The sequence below is a fragment of the Poecilia formosa genome, unplaced genomic scaffold, assembly GCF_000485575.1.
Source record: "Poecilia formosa unplaced genomic scaffold, Poecilia_formosa-5.1.2 Scaffold17, whole genome shotgun sequence".
NCBI classification, from domain to species: Eukaryota; Metazoa; Chordata; class Actinopteri; order Cyprinodontiformes; family Poeciliidae; genus Poecilia; species Poecilia formosa.
The window spans coordinates 2609311-2628887 of NW_006799956.1; the positions used below are offsets into that span (position 1 = coordinate 2609311).

General features: G+C 38.2%; 1 protein-coding gene across 1 annotated transcript; it reads left to right on the forward strand.

Annotated features, from left to right (window-relative positions):
- The first annotated feature begins 14192 nt into the window (after positions 1-14192).
- On the forward strand, positions 14193-19162 carry LOC103134490 (3-oxo-5-beta-steroid 4-dehydrogenase-like). Its single transcript, XM_007546757.2, has 10 exons — positions 14193-14287; positions 15725-15801; positions 15913-16080; positions 16222-16338; positions 16512-16589; positions 17466-17588; positions 17845-17954; positions 18050-18215; positions 18870-18952; positions 19036-19162. Exons 1-10 carry the CDS (start codon positions 14218-14220, stop codon positions 19076-19078), a joined length of 1035 nt encoding a protein of 344 aa, XP_007546819.1. The 5' UTR covers positions 14193-14217; the 3' UTR covers positions 19079-19162.
- The last annotated feature ends 415 nt before the right edge of the window (positions 19163-19577 follow it).

Genomic DNA, 19577 nt, shown 5'->3' on the forward strand with positions numbered 1-19577 from the left:
GGTGCAGAAATAATTGCTAGACTGCATTCAAAATATTTTGTACCAGCTAAGGCCCTCTGCAAATTCAATCAGTCTACTGATTCTGGGCATGCTGACAGGAGGAGGTTAAACGATCCTCTAATCAGAGCCAGATGTCTCCTCCTCCTCCTCCACCAGCAGCAGTCTAGTCGGTCAAGAAACATCGGTGTGGACTCGGTATCATCAGGGACACGGGGAAAACCGCAGCGACATGACAGCGAGAAATAGATAACTGCAGTGTGAAAGAGGAAAAAGGCTCTGCTGTGCCGGCTGCCACTACCTGGGTTTAGTTGGTAATTAAAGTCAGTTAATAGTCTTTCTTAGCATGACCACACTTTATAAAGTGTTGTCCAAAAATATTTATATGTCTTTGAATGTTTGAATTTTAAAATCTTAACTATAAAGCTACTCATATATTTATTTTACTGGAATTTTATGTGAATAAATAAAACAATGCACCAAACAAATGTGAAGAAGAAGAGAAATAATAAATGGTTTTCAAGGTTTTTACAAATAAAAACGTGAAACGTTTGACACCTGCCTTTTTGCCCTTTGAAGTATCTCTAGAGGCGTTGCTTATTCTTCTTTTCAAATCTTACCCCATATTTTTTTTTTATCATTATTTAGATCTGTACTTTGACTGGGCCATTTTAAAGCACGATCTAAACTACTCTTCTCTACTCTGGCTAGAGAATGGAGCTCCAACTTAAAAAGAAAGAATAAAAAGGTGAGTTAATTTTGTTAAGTGATCAAATTTGACAAACTTAATTTGTTTATGTTCAACATGACTACTTAAACTTAATATATTGACTTAATTTGATTACTTTTAACAAGAAATGCCCTTTATTGTCCCACAGTGGGAAAATTTCAGTGCAGCAGCAGCAAAGTGGGAGGCGATCCCAACGAATAAACTACACAAAGACAGAATATAAAATGTAAATAAAAGCAGAATAAAGAGTAAAACATGGGCAAGATTTAAAAAATAAATAAAGTGTAATTTTAAAAAAAGACAAAAGTCCAAAGAAACGTTGCGCTGGGTTGGTTAAATTAAAATAGAACAAAATGTGCCCACTGAGCTTTAAAATACAGACTATTTACAATTAGTGACAATAAAAAATTGTACAGCTGTAAAATTGAACAGATACCAGCAGAGATGTAAACACTTACTGTTGGGAGCAGTGACTGTTATTGAGTGGAAGCATCTGACAAAGACATACAGAATCTGGAAGCTGTCTTTTGAGAGAGAGGTGATCAGTGAGAAACATTTGAGAACAATCAGTAGAACGACTGTCAGTGCAACAAAATCTAAAGACAAACACTAAACCTAAAAGAACTACAAAAAAAGAGTGAACTGTGAATATAATAAACTAAAATGCACCAAAGTAACTGAGCAAAACTTAAAGAATCACAGTTCCTGACAAAAGCAGAGGTCACTGTTAACCGTGTGTCGTCTTTTTAAAATGCATCACATTCTCAACTTTAGTTTTCGAGAGCCGTGCTGTTAGAACCGCAGAGCTGCTGCAAAGGATAAACAGCAAATTCATTACATGAATTAACAAATCTGTCAATCAGTGTTTTTTTTAATCCACTTTAATGGCCAGACTTTAATTTTTCTCAAACTAAAAACCCGTACATGCTGTGGAAACTAGAAGCTTGTATTTTAGACTGTTTCAGTGAAAGCCTTGGCAAACTGAAAGAAAAATCTGGAAAATGTTGCTTTTTATTGCAATAAAAGACAAAATCACTAACAAATTAATAAATTGGTACAAATTCAACTGTAAGACTATATCAGTGTCAAAAACTCCTCCATACCTTCATTAATATTTGTACAATGCTTTAATGTTTCCTGAACAGGTAGTCGTCGAAAACGAGAATTTGCTCTCAATCAACTTACCTGGTTTAATAAAGATTAAATAAAATAAAATAAATTAAGGAGCACATTTTAATGTGCCTGAAAAGAAAGAATCCATCTGAATAGAAACTCTTGGATGACAGAAAAAATTTATGTAACACAGGTTTATAATAGTTTGGGGGATTTTACTATAATTTAGCTTTATTTTGTTGGGAGTTTATATTTGTCTAATTCAGTTAATTAGTTTTTAGAGTGTGTCTGCTAGATTTTATTAGTTATTATTTGTGAGTATTGCTTTAGTTTGTATTAGTTTTAGTTTTTTGTCCTTTGATGAATTTTTGGATGCAGGAATCAAAAAGGTCAAAGGGTCGTATTGTGATTATGTATGCATCGATAGGATAATGAATACTCAACAGAAGATACCACTTTCAAAAAATTGATTCAACTATTGTTGACTCGCTCAAACTTTTGCAGTCGCCATTTTGCAGACTAGTGTAAGCGCCGCCAGGAGGAATATGGAGTATCGTGATTAGCCAACAAACTGCTTGTGTGGGAAAAAAAATAAATAAATTTCACATGGATGTTTTAGCTAGTTCTATAAACACATGGCATAGTTCCAGTCATTTAGCAAAAATGCTCTCTTAATTTCAGCTTTCGCTATTTTGTAACTAAATTCTCCTAGGAGTCATCATACCTCATTACTTCTGACCGACACCCACGCTTATCTTTGCATAGAGTAGATAACAGGCTGAATGAGGAACATCCAGAATACCAGAGGGTCTAGCTCAGTGACCATGTGAGCGCAGCCTCCCAACCAGAACGTAATCACTCACTCCTCCTCTCCACCCCCAGGGGGTCTTAACAAGAAACAGCAGCGGGAACTGACCTCAGAGCTAATGCGTGGAGGAAATTGGAGTTCCTGAAAGGTCGTCCTCCAGCGGTGTTAATCTTGTTGTGTGTGTGTGTGTGTGTGTGTGTGTGTGTGTGTGTGGGCGGGGGCGGGGGGCGGCGCAGGTCAGGTCCTTTGAAGCTCAATAAAGCTCGCCTTGCCACGTATGTGTCACCACTAACACGGCCAGGCAGACAGAAGAATGTCCGCGGAGCGCTCAAAGGACCCGTTTACGCCTCGACACTGCTGCATAATAAAGTGCTGGACTGTCACTGGCAACAATAAAAGTTGTAAAGAAATTTTGCCAAAGAGTAGTTAAGAATTAAGCTTGAAAGAAAAATTCTGTACTGTGTTAAAACTTTCAGAGAAGCTGAAATTTTCTTGATCTAAGTTTGCTTGTTTTTTTGGGGGGGGGGCGAGGGGGGTTCTAGCATAGCACCCTCTGCAGTGAGCCAGCTTCGTGTGTCTTCGCTGAGTAAACAGTAAAGCCCAGCGTGAGTTTGAGGTGCTGCTCCAAGCGTAGCTTGTCACAGTGGTTTCAGGGTCGGCCCGGCAGGAGAGAAACGCAGAGCAAAGCTGTTCATTAGGCCGGAGCTGGAGCTTTACTGAGAAAAGGTTTAGTGCAAACTTTATCCACACTGGCAGAGTTCAAACCGCACTTCTACTAAATACAGTCAAAATATAGATATTCACATAGGGCAGGACAATAAATCAGTAATATATATCGTGATAGAGATGTGATCAATATCAGAAGATAATACGACTGATGGAATATGCAGTAATTTCACTGAACTCAGATCAGAACTGCACAGCATTCTGGGGGATGTAGGCAGAGGAAAGACTCAGCCTCTCATGGCCAGCTAAGCATGGTTGGTGGCATCAATTAACTCACTTGCTCTTTGGTTACCTAGCAATGACTTGTTGAGCAAGCTGCGCAGCAGCAGTTTCAGGTTTTACCGCTTTGTCTCATAACTGCTTCAAAATAATTTAAAGAAAGAAAACAGCGTGGAGTGAACGGAGAAAACGAAAACATGGGTTAAAGAGGAAAGGTCATAATATCAGTTTGGCGGTATTTCAGATATTTAACACGTGCTTCAGCCATATCGCTAGCAGGAGGTGGTTTTTCGGGCGTATCGAAATGACCGTATTCCGCAAAGCTGCAATGGAAACACGTTTTTTTGCATCACACAAGTCTTGTGATCAGAACATGACGGTAGAGCGTGTTTTTTGATGACATCACATCAACAAAAGTATTCATTTTGTGATTTTAATTCCATTTGCTATTTAACGGAAACACCGCAAGTGCGAAATTATGTTATTTCAACATTAGCAGAATATTAAAGTTTTGCACACATTTGTAATGGAGATGCAGCAAGTGACACTTGGACCCTAATAAGTGTGGTCTGACTTTGCAAAAACAACAAATCGCTCCACGCTGAAAATCAGAAAGATCGATACAAAAGACAGAAACTAAGCAGTCAACACATTGTACATCATCGAGTTACTGTCAGACAAAAAGCTTCGGTGCATTCAAACCAAAATCAGTAAATCATTGCTGGAATCAATGATTTACAGCAAAACTATAATTCATTGATTCCAGTACAGGAATAAAAAGACACAAGCATTTTCACCAGAACACAGCAGTAAATACATCGTGACAGAGATCCGAGGAGAGTTGGAACATGACACATGAGAGAGAGAAAAAATCCCTTTGAGCTCTTATGGCAGCACAACGACTCTCCACCAGAGTGAAACATTGCCTTGTCCAGCAGAGCTCACTTTATGTAATCAACGTCTTTGGCACAAAAGGACAAGTTTTGGAGTCTTGGTTTCATTCTGGTCCAGCAGACGGCTCTGAAGATGTGAAAGCCCATGAGGTTTTATGTCTGAGCTTTAAATTGGGCCGGGACCATCATTCTCTTTTTGTTTTTTTAACTGATTTTAGGATCTGCGCTGTACAGAAGACTCATTCTTTAATTGACAAGTGGCTGAAATCCATTTATTTTGGAGTTTCAGGAGAAGACATGGGTTAAGAAAGGATGGTGAATTTCTGGACTCTGGGCTTATGGTGTTTTCATTATGATGCTAAGATGTAAAGTTAAAATACGAGTTGTGTAATATGAATGTAAAACTATAAATGTATGAATTTGCATTTACTAAAATATCTGGTTTATGTAGATGGTCGAATGGTGAAATTTGGATAGCTCATAGTGAGTAAACAATGGTTTAGACTATGCAGGACCAAAACCGACATAATAAGAAATAAAAGCATAAATATATATATTTTAATAAGAAATAAAAGCATAAATATATATTTTCTTTTTCATTTCCCCTAAACATGCGTTTTTGTCAAGAAAAGTAAATATTTTGTTTTGTCTTCTGTTTTTTTTTTGCTTCTCCCTTTTCTGCTGCATCATTGTTTTTTTTTCTTCATGGAAATAGAAAAAAATATGGGGCCCTGTCAATTACAAAATTAATAATAAAATGTTTTTAAATTGTTTTTAGCAGTAAAAATGTAATGTTCCCACTCCCAGACCACAAAAACACGCATCCATATTTATCCTGAACTCCCCCCTGGATCTGCATGAAATGGTTTGTTCCTGCTTGGTGAGTTTGATGGTGTTCAGCAGTAGTCAGTGGAAGAACTGTGGCGGTTACTATGCTGCCAAGAAAAATAATAAAGTCAAGTTAAAAAAAAAAAAAGATAAAAGAAAGCGAGAGAAAAAAAGACAAGAATTTTAATTTGTAACACAGTTTTTCTCCATGAGAGGTGGGTAGACTGGATGAGATTTTCAACCATGCTTTGTCTGTAGCTTAGCATAATTAACTTAGGTACAAACTACTGTTTGCCTCCATTTCACTACCATTTAATGAATTAAGGACTAAAATACCAATATATTCATATGTTTAACTTGTCCCTGTACCTCTTACCACAGTTAATAACAGGTGAGTCAGTCAGCAGCAGCTCTAACCCCTGATACCAGCATTACCTTTAACCCCTGTCCCAGTGAAAACAGTGAGCAACACTGTGTTCAATGACAAGCTAGTTAGCATCATTCCAGGGAATCTATACGGATTTCTCTCTCTTTGCTCTTTTTACTATTACTGGCAATATATTACTGAAACTCAAACAATCTTTATAAAATGAAAATAAAAAACAGCTTCCTGTCTGGACTGGAGGCAGTCGACACAGTTTTACCTTAACTTGCATTTAAATTACAGACATCTATTCCTACATCCCTCCTGACTTTCCCCTCATAAGTGAAATTAAAGCTGCAGTATGTAACAAGCGGTGGGGAAAACATCATCTAACAGTAAACATAGCTGGCTAAAATTAATTAATAAAATATATACACCGATATAGTAAAATTACCTGTATTTAACCAGGAAAGTCCCACTGAGTCCCGGCCAAGAGTCAGCAGAGGTTATACAACAATTACTAACAGCCACCGGAGTCAACTCACCACCAGGTAGTGGTCAGTGGACAGCTCCGCCCCTCTCTTCACCCGAATGTCCAAGGCACATGGCCACAAATCCGACGAAACGATGACAAAGTCGATCATCGAACTGTGGCCTAGGATGTCGTGGGTCCAAGTGCACATATAGACACCCTTATGCCTGAACATGGCGTTAGTTATGAACAATTCATGACAAGCACAGAAGTCCAACAACAGAACACCGCTTGAGTTCAGATCGAAGGGGCAGTTCCTCCCTACCATGTCCCTCCAAGTCTCACCGTCATTGCCCACGTGAGCTTTGAAACCCCCCAGCAGAACAAGGGAGTCCCCAGGAGGGGCACTCTCCAATACCCCCTCCAAGGACTCCTAGAAGGGTGGGTAATCTGAACTGCTGTTTGGCGCAGAAGCACAAACAACAGTCAGAACCTGTACCCCCACCTGTATGTAGAGGGAGGCTACCCTCTCATTCACCAGGTAAACCCCAACGTACAGGCACCGAGATGGGGGCAACAAGTATGCCCACTCCTGCCCAGGACCTCTCACTGTGGGCAACTCCAGATTGGAAGTATGTCCAGCCCCTCTCAAGGAAACTGGTTCCAGAACCAGAGCCATGCGTTGAGGTGAGAGGTATTATAATAATAATTATACTATCCATCCATTATAAAGCGCACTAAATCCTGAGCCTGAGGCTACAGAGGCCTTCATGGGACAAGAAAGCCTCCCAGGTGCTGCTCTAAGGTACTGAGTAATGTAAAGTTTCAACCTCCAGGTGACAAATTCTCTCATACAGCCACTTCACACACCATCCAAATGGATGAGTGTGATCCAAGTAGAAATACTTATTTCCTTGATGTGACCTGTATATTTTAATACCAGATACAGTCTTGATTTAATAAAGTCAGACACACAACTTGGATCTCCATTTTAAATAAGAAGCAAAGAAGTCTTCCAGACATCGGCACTCTCCAAGATGTTTTTTTTTGTTTGTTTGTTTTTTTGTTTTTAAATGGTAAGGTTATACACTTTGAGTCCCATAAAAAATAACTACATATGACCATGCTAAATAAGAATTTAGCATGGTCATATCCGGCTTGAGGAATAAGGATTGCTATGGAACACTCATTAGACTAAATTTACTGTCTTTCTGTGTAGCTACTCCCATCATTTGGCTCATTGTTGATGGCAATGACGTACAAAGAGGTTTATCTCATCTTGACAACTGAACCCACTTCTCCACAAGGTTGACGTGTTTCTGAAGACGTCCAGGAAACTGTCTCTGGCAATAAAGCAAAGGTCAATTATAATATATATTACTAGAAAAAGAGGAAATTCCAGTGTTGTGTGTGCAGAGCTGTTCCCCTACTGGTGAATTGTACTTTACTTAAATGCAGCATCACAGTATAAAACAAAGAGGAGCGCTATAAAACAACACTCCTCATTTTTGATGTACAAATTTTAATTATGGACAGTGGCTTGACTAATTTTTTTTCCCTGTTCATTTATGCCCAGTCTAAGCACAGGACCACATATGTAGCAGCAGGTATTATGGAGTGATGACAGCTTTCAGGTGTAATTAAGGTATGCTGTTGATGTGGTTGAGACAAACCGACCCAACTACTAATAGACATTAGTGTTTAATGCATGTCCGATTTAGAAAATGCATCCATAATATTGTTTTTGTTTCATAAATTGATTCCTGTTCCCCCCAGAAAATCTAAGAATAAGTTTAAGAACTTCAGGACAGTTAAAGACTTGATGAAATCACATTGAATTTTATGTTTGGGATCAGGTTATCAGTGCTAACCATCTGGACCAAGATCTGTAGATCAGGGTTTAGAAATTAATAACTGTGAAAAAAAATGTCCTCACGTGGACAGGTTTCTGCTAAGTGCAAAGTGGAGTAGTTCTAGACCAGTGGTTCTTAACTTTTTTTGAGGTACCGAACCCACCAGTTTCATATGCGCATTCACTGAACTCTTCTGTAGTGATAAATAAAATATGATTTTTCCCCCCCTACATTCAAGACATAGGGGTGACCCAACTTGAGTCCAGTTGGGTCACCCCATGATCTTTAAGTCTTCTTAAAAGGTAGAGTCTCTGAGAACAGTTCTTCAAAATATAGTCAGTGTTTTCAGCAAAGTTGAGCTGACTGTCCAGGAACGACCCAAGGTATTTAAAATTTGCCACAATTTCAACAGGTTGGTCATCGACAGAAACTGGAACCACTTTAAGGTCTTGTTTAGATCATTTAATTAGCTCTACATTCTTAAGAGAATGAAAAATTAATAATAAATAATAAAGACTTTGCGGTATTCTGATTTAGTAATGTAATTATATTAGTTGTGGTACCACCCCCACGCCACTAGAGGCAGTACCAACCCCGAATAGATGCAACTAAGGAGCAGATTTAGAAGTACACCGAAAGCTACAGAATTTGGTAAAAACTGTGAGCTTTGCTGAAGTAATTAAAGACACAAGTTAAAATCCATTCTGAGAGTGAAACTCCTTCAATCAGTGCTGCTCCGCAGCTCTGATTGGCTCAGCAATGTAACGTGATCCTCTGCAGCAAGTGATGGCAAAGCGGGGCGTCATCACGACTTTACACAAGTGTGTCTTTACCTCCGCGGCAGAGGCTCCGCCGAACCCCTGAGACCGACTCATCGAACCCCTTGGGTTCGTCCAGGTTAAGAACCACTGCTCTAGAGGCTGACGGAGGTGGACCAGCTCCCAAATTCAACTAATGTTTGAACAATAGTCAGTCTTTTTTTTTTTTTTTTTTAACTATTTGGTGGTTTTAACAAGTTAATTCAGTTACAAAAAATATTTTAACAGTTTTGCTTATACCCATTTTCAGAGCACAATATATGGTTCCTTTTAAGAACTGCAATGATACGAATCCCAGATTTCGTGTCATTGTGAAATGATACGAAATGAGGCAGCATTTTATAAAATTATTTTTTTTTAGCTTTTCTTTTTCATGTCATGTTTTAATGTTATTCCCTCGTCAAAAGCATACATAGAGTGTTATCTTTGATTCTTTCATGCATGCTTGAGAAATCATTTAATCTCCCATGGCAACCATTCAGCTGTGCAAAACACCTGGGTGGACCAAGCTTCAAGATGAAGCTCCTCCTTGGAGTTGCATTCCCAAGCTACCAAATTTCTTCCTCACAGAGAATGCCTCCCCAGCGACTCATCCGCTCAGCTCCTTCAGACTAGCCAGCAGCAATTAGCAAACACTTGTTGGAACTGCACATCAGCTGAACTCATTATAGGAGCTACTTCTCATTGAAAAGCTGGTAAAACCGTAGATAACGTGCTAATAGAGGAGCCATGTTGTCCTGAAGGCAGAGTTTCAGAAAGAGCAGGAGTTTTTAAAGACAGAAGATCAATTTCAATGCACTGAATTACAAAGTAAAATTCCTTTTAAGTCATATATGATATATATAGCATTTTTATAACAACTGAAGGTAAAATAGTTACTTGATTGTGCTATAAAATGGCACTACGTGCCAAAAAAACACAATATTGCTCCTTTAAAGACAACAAGCTGGTCCTTATTTCCTTTTCAGAAATACCACAAAGTATTCAATTTTATCTTGTTGGGTAATTACATACTGTCAGCTGTACCAAAGGTAGCCTGTACTAATTGCCCATTAACCTGCGCACACAATCATGAGATTCTACAACATAGCATAACAAGTGGGGACATCAGCACTAATGAACATTTGGCTTGCACTGCCGTCCTGGCATCTGAAGCAGCAACCTCATCCTATCATTAGAGGTTATGGTGAGTTTCCACATGCTGGCTTGTCTGCAGGTCCTCCACCAGGAACTTTAAAGAGTCTAATCTTTACTGGAACAGAGCACACACCAACTTTAAATCTTGGCATATTAACTTGTTGCGCAGCATTGTCTTTAAATGTCCATGTCATCAGACTGGTCATCAAACATATAATCTTGTAAGTATTTAACCACAGTATAAAGTTTAACAGCTGTACCAGACAGAGAGAAGTCAGGAAGTACTAAGTTCCAGTCTTCCACTATTTCTGGCAATCAAAATGTTTCTCCTTTTTTTTTTTGCATCATAAAGAAAGTCAAACTCTAAACTATATTGAAAGCAGACCCTCAATAGCTGTTAAAGGTCCCCACTATATGGACAGAGGATCATTAAATTAGCTGAGAAGAATAGAGGAATACTTTACTGCTTTAGTTGCCCACAACGAAATTATTTCTGCCTGCTTGCTCACAAAATGCAGCATGTTACCTAGATAAAATCAACAATTAAATCAACGGTTTAAATGGGCAGTATTATGTGTTTTCCAACCTCCTAGTGCCATTTTGTAGAACAATCAAGTAACTATGTTACCTTCAGTTGTTATAAAAATCCTGTACATATCAAATGCGAATTAAAAGAAATCACAGTGTCGCTCCGATATTAACCCTTTAAGAATATTTTTTACCAGCGTTTCACTGATAAGTAGCTTGTATAGTGAGCTCAGCGGATGTGCAGTTCTAGGTGTTTGCTAATTGCTCCTGGCTAGTCTGAAGGAGCTGAATGGAGGAGTCGAGGAGGAGCTTTATCTCAATGGCTGCACTTGGTCCCCCTGCAGGCGTTTCACACAGCTGAATGGTTGCCACGGGAGATTAAAATATTTCTCAAATACGCATGAAAGAATCCAGGCAACAATCCACATATGTTTTTTGACGAGGGAATAACTTTATACCATCATGTAAAGCTCAAAGAAGTCGACTCCTCCCCCAATTCCTACAACAAACTTACAACTACATATAAACGCAATAATGTTTTCAATCCAGAAATGTTGATGTTTTGGTAAAGTCCAGTAAAGTCCTGATCTGAGAATCTATGGCAAGAATAATAAAAAACAAATAAAAAAACTGTTTCCAGACATTCCCCATCTAATCTGATGTTTCGGTCATTAGCTGCGGTACAGACGTAACTTAGAAGATCTTCAGGCGTAACGCAACAAAACCCACTTTTGAGATTTTGAATTAATTAGCAGACTGAGCAGGTCTACAGAAATGTGTAGACCGTTCGTTAAAATGAATGTTCAAGTGAAGTAGGCAGGGTTAAAACTCTAGGACAAGAAGGGGAACCTCAAGGACAAACCGAAGTTCTGCAGAGGGACAGCAGATGGACTGGTGAAACGTTATTTTCTCTGGAGAATATTTATTTCATTTTGAGAAACGGTGAGAAAGAAATCACTGGTCTTGCGTTTCTCCAGCAGTGACGCATTCTAATACAATTTATGAGCGGTTGTCTCTCATGGAGGGGAGTGAGCTTTCTAACAATTCTGCCCATGAACAACACTGCCACGAATAAATAAAGCGGGATCAAACCGTCCTACGGAGCAACTCCTGCCAGTAGAACAGGCACCGTTTGGTGATGACTTGTGGAGATCCCAGTAAATCATGAGGGAGCGGCATGATTTTCAAAAGAAAATTAATAAATTTTAGACCTGTGGGCAGAAAACTTTCCAGATTTTAACCTCACCAAGTGCCTGTGGTTAGTTCTTAAGAAGCTAACATGTAGCATCTCAGAGTGTACTGCTGAAGTTAAGGGAAACGTTCAGAGCAGTGGAGTCCTCTGACTTGATAAAAACAAGGTTTTAAACAAAAGTAATATTTGTTGTTTGCGTATGTATCTTCTTACTCTGTTTGTACATTGCCAGGTCATAAAAGTTAAATAATACCTGAAATTATATGTTTATCAGGAAATCATTTTTTCCAGTTTCTGCAACTTCAGAACCTTCTGATTGATCACATAAATATTAATATTTTATCAAATTATGTCAGCAAACTACATGTTTTTTTTAATGATTATCATGATTTTGTTTATAATCAAATCTACTGATATTTTGCTGTCCAGCACATACATCAAAAGAACACTTGGGTCTTGGTTTTAGAATGCATGAATCAAATAGGTTTTATATAATACGGTGAGGGTCTTAGCAGCAGCTTGAGCCAGGTGCTTTGTGGAAATATGGTGGGTTTAGTTAAAGTAAAAGTTGAATTTTTATCACTCTAAAACTAAAAATTAGAAACTGATTATTTTTATTCAGCCCTAAAACAAATACATTTTACATTGCAGTTATATAGTAAGCTTAATGTTTTCCAAAGGGCTTTAGAGAAATTTACTTACTAGAAGTGAGGGCAAAATGGCTCTTTGCTTTAAAATGATTGCTAACCACTGGTATAAGGAAAGAGTTATATTTATTTATTGATTCATGATTCGTGGTATACCACACAAGTCAGACACCATGATATGAGACAAATCCACCATTCTCTCTGCAACCTATAAAAAAATTATAATCTTTCCTTAAAAAACAATGTAGTGCCATTGTGAAGCACCTGAGACACAAGGTAAGATATACATTAACACTGTACGATTTAACAACAATTAAAATTGGTGGGGAAAAAAACAGAAAAAACTTTCTTTACTCAAAAACTCATGAAAGTTGTCATATTTCTTGACTGAGTTTCATTTTGCAGTTGTAACAGCTTGTCCATGTCAGCGTTACACAACTTCTGAATGAACTTCAGAGAGCAGCATTGTTTAAAGAGAGATCCCCGACTTCAATGTGGGAACCAAAACACAGCTTGGACTAGACTAAACAGTTTAAATCACTAGTAAAACATCACATGTCCTGCTGCAACACAACTTAAACTAATTTTATGTGTGTATTTTATTATTTTATGAAAGAACGGCAAAACTGAGAGTATCATAGCGGCTGCTTTGATATTTAAAGTAACTTGTGTTAAATTTAACAGAAATGTGTAAAGCAAAACCACCACCAGAGATAATATAATAATATAGATAATAATAGAGATAATATCTGCAATAGTTTACAAGTAATCTACAAGAAAATCCAAAGTAATTTAGAATAGAATAGAATAGAATTTATTGATCCCCAAGGGGAAATTGCTTATTTGTTGAAAGCTACTCCATCTTATGTAATAAATACAAAGTTTGTAAAAATATATATATATAACTAAGAGAGATAAGTTCAAAATGACCAGATATAAACAATCTAGTCAATAACAAGCAATCACATGCAATATATTAATCAACAAGTAAATGAGCGCAGAAATTTTTTTTATCAATTAGCACAGACTTGGGCATTTTCCCCATTTCTGCATTTCTGCTCACAGGTTCTCACACAAAGTCATATTAATGTTGGGGCTTGTAATAATTTAACCAAACTGTTATTTTTACACAGTTGAAGTAACATTAGATACATAACCTCAACTATTTTCATAAACAGCAGTCAGGTGCCAGTTTGTATTTTCTCTAATCAACACAAGATTAAAATTATGTGCAGCACAAACCAAATATTAATGACTTCCACTGCATAAAACAAAACATTACCCTTTTATTCTCCTGATCTGTCATTGACAGATCAACTAACTCCCTACTCTGAGTTGTTAACTCTTAACCAGCTCTACTTTCTCTGGCTACAAGTGGCAAAGACAAGGATCAAAAACTCTGCTCATGTTTGGCTAAATACATTTAAAAATAAACTCCAGGAGTTTGCTGAGCCTCACAGTTAGCTGTTGAGCTTTTAACAAAGATAAATAAGCCCTATTACATCTTAACAGTGAGAAATGATGGTATTCCTAAGGAGCAGCTTGCTATAATGTGGGATATCCCACGGACGAATAGGTTTGACCAATAAATCCTTCAGCCTTGAAAGTAGAAGCAAGCGCGCCCCCTCGCGGTTAGGGTTTGCCATTACTGTATAACAAATCGGTGCTGCTGGGGTCTTTAAGCACATAAACAATCTGTACACATTTCTGTCTGACTCAAATGTTAAGTGCAATCCACAATATATTATAATAAAATTAATTATAAAAACTATCGACATTCTACATGCATGTGAAATTCATGACAGTTTCATTTTCTTGGACAAAATTGATTGAAAAGGTTTGGACTACCTCTTTTTTTGTCTTGCGCATTAAGGTTGGTGGCTTCGTCCTGGATGGAACATTTCCAGGTAAAAGAAAACCAAGTGCAGACAAGGCAGCAGCTTTTTGGCTGTGGGGGCTCAGGTGAGTCCGGAACTTTGCTCTGACACCTGTCCTCTTTCAGCAAAACCATTCATTTCTTACTGTACTTCACTGTCCGAGTAGCGACAACAAACCCATCAAGGAAAAGCCCAGAGGATATTAAAATAGACGGCCTCGTTTCGCACGCGCTCATTGGCACGATGAGGATGTCGAAATATAAAAACACAGAGAAACTAGGTTTTAGCTAGCAAAACTGGCTAAAATCTGAATATTTCCAGTTTCCTGTATCTGTTTTCATGGTTCTGTCAAGATATACAAACTAGTTCTTTTTTTTTTAATAGTTACAGACTAAACTTAGACTGCCTAAAATGTAAAATAAAATAAATAACTGTGTTCAGCAGTCGCCGGGTGGTGCTAGAAAACATGTGCTAAATGACCAAAACTACTTTTAATGCTAACAATAAGTCAGTAAATAGCGAGTTGTCTGGTATCACATGAAAAGCGGTTTTAATTATCGCTACCAGGTGCTTAATTAGCCTGGTGGTGTTACACTTTTCTTTTTGAACACCAGATGGCGCCTATTGAACTTTCTGTATTTATTTTCTTAGCCGTGAAATGATGCTAACTCAACGCCGGATGGTGTTAACTCAGCTCTCTAAAACTGGGCAGGAACAAGATAGTATAATTTTATTCTCACCGGCCTGGCTTGGGAGTTCTTGCAACCCGTTCTTATCTCATATTCCGGACAGGAACTGTTCAACAAACGCTGTGTGGTCAGAAATTGAAAGTGAACATAGCTACCTGACTGACTAATACTGCAGTAGGAGAGACCAATGAGGACTTCCCTGAAGTTTGAAATGTCCTGGCCAGAGAAAAACATGTACTTGCCACCTCAAGCAAAAAATAAATGTGTATGCATGAAGCCAAAAATTAGACCTCAAAGGTCTTTGAGATTAGACCTCAAAGTTTTTGAGGTCTAATCTTTGCTTCAGTTTTTTTTTTACTTTTATGTAAATAAAAAAGCTGGTGTCATGACAAAAGCAATGTATCCCATCCTTGCACAGTTGGACACTGTGATTTCTTCACCCTTCTTTCATTTATACATCCATACAACATCGCAAGGTAGAAAACAATGTGATAGCAGCCTTTGTGTAAAATTTAATTCCAACTCAACAAAATTGTTTTTACATTTGTTTGGAAGCTGACACTGTTATATGTCTAATTCACAGTCAAGACTATGACCAGTGTAATGTTCTGCACCCATTCAAAGAAGTCATTTTTCGCATTCAACACCCAAGCATCCAAGATAAAAAAAAAAATGACAGACTCAGTTAGAGGTCACTCACTTCATGCTTGGTTGATAATTTATCAACCAGGTTCAAAGTTCATGGCCGCGTCCTGTTATCTGTTATGTAGGAAAGCTCAGTCAGTAAAAGCTCAGTTGGGTACACATTTCTGCACTGATGAATCTTTCTGCAGAGAGCCACAACATTCCTCTTAGCGATGGCAACCAAATCCCACTTCTGGGATTGGGAACCTACGGAGACCCTCGAAAGGTAAGCAGAAAGATAAAACCCTTCTGCTACTTTGAAACGGTGTTTATTAGAAAAAGCATGCATGTTTGGATAATCTGTAATTGTAACTTGAAACACGTTTGCATTTCATAGACACCGAAAGGCACGACAGTTGAGTGTGTGAAGCTGGCCATAGATGTCGGATACAGGCACTTTGATGGGGCTCTAGTGTATTTCAATGAGCATGAGGTGGGCCAAGCAATCAATGAGAAGATCGCTGATGGCACTGTTAGAAGGGAGGACATATTTTACTGTGGCAAGGTAATGCCTAGATTTGTATGCTGTTGTCAACTCTAAGTTTTCTGAAGAATATTTTTCACCATGTACTAAGTTACTTAATTTTATGATTCACGTCTATTCTAAGTTTCTGTTATTGTACAAGCATTGTGTTGCCATCTCCAGCTCTGGAATACCTTCCATCCTCCTGAGCTGGTGAGACCTGCTTTGGAAAGGACACTAGAAACACTAAAAATGGACTATGTGGATCTCTACATTGTGGAGCTTCCCTTGGCCTTCAAGGTGACAAAAGATTACACATTACGCTCTCTTATCTTAGCAGGATGATAACATATGTTCAAGGCTACGTCCTTGTTGAGATGTACAGTGGTCAGATTGTGCCAGCATAGAGTGGATAAGGTTTAGTATCAACTATTTATGCAAAAATAATTGATAAACCGTGCTTTGCATTTCAGCCTGGCAATGAATTTTATCCTAGAGACGAGAATGGGAAATATATCTACCACCACACTGATCTCTGTGCAACATGGGAAGTGAGTTATCTTTGTTTTACTGCAATCATGGCACTGCAATCAAAAAACAAATGTGCGTCTTAATAACTACAAACATTGGTGTAATTAGGTCTTACAAATGTATTCAGGTCAGTGAGACACATTTGATACAACTAGAACTTGGAACTAACAATCATGCATGTTAAGAAAGATTTATCGATTAACTTCAGAGGTTAATCCAAGTCATTTGTACCGATAGGTGAAATTTGTCTTAAATATTGTGAGAACTCTACATTTTCTTTCAAAGTGTCACCAATACTGAACTTTAGCTAGACTTGGCATGGGCTGGTTTGAACTGAAAACATTAGTTTCACGGTACTGCTGGTATTTACACAAGTTTCGATAAAAACAGCATGTCACATGATCAAATTCTTATCTTTAAGGTTTATTTGCTACATTGAAGCTACAAAGAGAAACAAAAATACAGCACAGACATCCTCTAACGTAGAAAGTCAATTACAAGTAAAAGTTTCAACTTATTGTCTGAGTATAATACCCCTCACAAAAAGACTTGAGTTTCTTAATTAGTCAGGCTATTTTGTCATGTAGACATGGTGCATTTAGCTTACACTTAGGGGTTTTTTCTGTTGAATTACCTTCAATAGGACAAAATTGGGATTCCTTTAGTCACTTCTTGTTATTGAGGGGAAACTGAAGGAGCCTTTCTTCAGCCAGTTGACAGACGGTGTGCACTGCACTTTTCTCCACAATCTCATCTGAAGGATTTTAAAAATAAGACCTTAAAAGGTTTACCTGGCTCGTGTAGTCAGTAACTCCCAGATTTTGGGAGATCAACTAAGCCTTCGACAGTGATTGGTATTAGTGTGTGGAAAATTGAGAGTTTCATTTTCTCGGCAGGCTTTGGAAGCTTGCAAAGACGCCGGGCTGGTGAAGTCTCTGGGAGTTTCCAACTTCAACCGCAGACAGCTGGAGCTGCTGCTGAAAAAACCTGGCCTCAAACACAAACCTGTCTCCAACCAGGTCAGCGAGTCTCCTCCACGCTGACGTCTCACAGAGTTTAGAGGCTGTGTTTGGTATCCTCCACCAACCCGTTAGCACATTTTCCAGGGGCGTCACTGAATGTAGAAAAAGTGATAAAATTGCACAAATGTTATAGCTAAAATAAATTAGCTAGAAATAGTAATCCAGCTGTAAAAACTGAGAGTTTGACAAAAAAAAAAAAGAGCTAATTTGCTTGGTTTGGATTCAGATGTGTTTCTTTTCTCATACCTCTCAGATTGAATGCCATCCATATTTCACCCAACCGAAGCTCCTGGAGTTCTGCCGTCAAAATGACATTGTTGTCGTTGGCTACTGTCCTCTTGGTTCCTCCAGGGATGCTTCTTGGTACGATGTGTGCACATTTTAAAGCTTAAATTTGTAACTTATTTTGACAAAGATAACTGAGCCACTGGCTTTCTTTGTTGCCGTGTCTCATCAAGGGTAAATCTGACATGTCCTCCTCTGCTGGAGGATGAGCTGCTGGTGTCTATTGGGAAAAAGTACAACAAGAGCAGCGCTCAGGTGGCGCTGCGCTTCAACGTTCAGAGAGGAGTGGTGGTGATTCCAAAGAGCTTCAGCCCTGAGCGTATCAAGCACAACTTTCAGGTGAAGAAGAAATATTTGCCTTTGAATTATAAAGAGTGTGTCATAGAGGAGATGTTCACATGTAATATTTTCCTTTTCCAAGAGTAAAATTTCTTATGCCACTGTTGGATATGTAGCGTTTAAGCTGCTTAAGACGCTGCATTATTGTAGCTTATGAAATCAAATCATTATCCTTAAGCTTAATTTGCAAGAAAGTTTAGCAATAGAGAACAAGATAAAGAGAGATGCAAAATAGTGAGTGATAAATCGCTCTCTTTAAGAAGAGAATATGCAAATCTCCACTGGGACTCCGGTCCGTGGTTTATACTGTGCCGTGTTGTTGACACTGGCTATTTTTTACTAAGAAATATTAAAGACAAGACATTTTTAGTGCGAGTCAAGTTATCATAGCAGTCAACAGACTTGTAACTCAGTCCTTTACTCAGTTGTCTACCCTTATTAACTCACAAGACAACTGATAACACGAGACAACTGTTCCTGAAACTAGAGCCTCAAAGCTCGAGTCCAAGCAGCGAGTTTTTAGATCAAGAGTCTAAGTCAAGTCTGAAGTGTTATGTAAGATATACATGCAACTCAAATTCAAGTCACTTAGTTCTTGAAAGTTCTTAGGCATATTCAATCTGTTTTTGTTATTATTGTTATTACTATTTGCAGATATTTGATTTTTCCCTCACGGAGGAAGAGATGAAGGCCATTGAAGCATTGAACAAGAACATCCGCTTCGTTGAGCTGCTCATGTATGTATGCTTTGTTAAAGAAAACAGTCAACATTGTTATTGTTTTTATAACCATAAATATATGGACGTTAACTCTTCTGCAGGTGGAGCGATCATCCAGAGTACCCCTTCCATGAAGAATACTGAGCTTTTTCAGTCTTCCTTTGCTGTGTATTTTTGTCAAATGGAAAAATTCTTATTAATAAAACGCTAAACACAGAGGAACGCCTTGACTCTTGACTCTTATTATTATTTTGAATTCACCAGAATGTTCTGTTGCATTTTCATCCTGACCAGTAGAGGGCTCTGTCTCTCAGTGGATAATAGTGACTGATTTCATTTGCTCTTCTTTTCAGTCATTTTTTACAAGCTTGTAAAAAACAAGGTTGTTATTTTCAAGCTTGTTGAAAGTAGCCCATGGATTTAGGTGACACTATCTCCATGGTCCGACTGCACTCAGTGCTGATAAGGAGTTCCTGAAAGGAGAACAAAGGGTGTATTGATGATTTTGATCATGTCAAAATGCAATGCTTTTGCACTGCTTTCTCAGTTGTCGACTTTATGTAGGTTTTTTTTATGACTTTTTATTTTTGTTTTTGTGATGTAAAGCACTTTTTGCTTGATTGACAGAAAGGCTTGGCTCCTG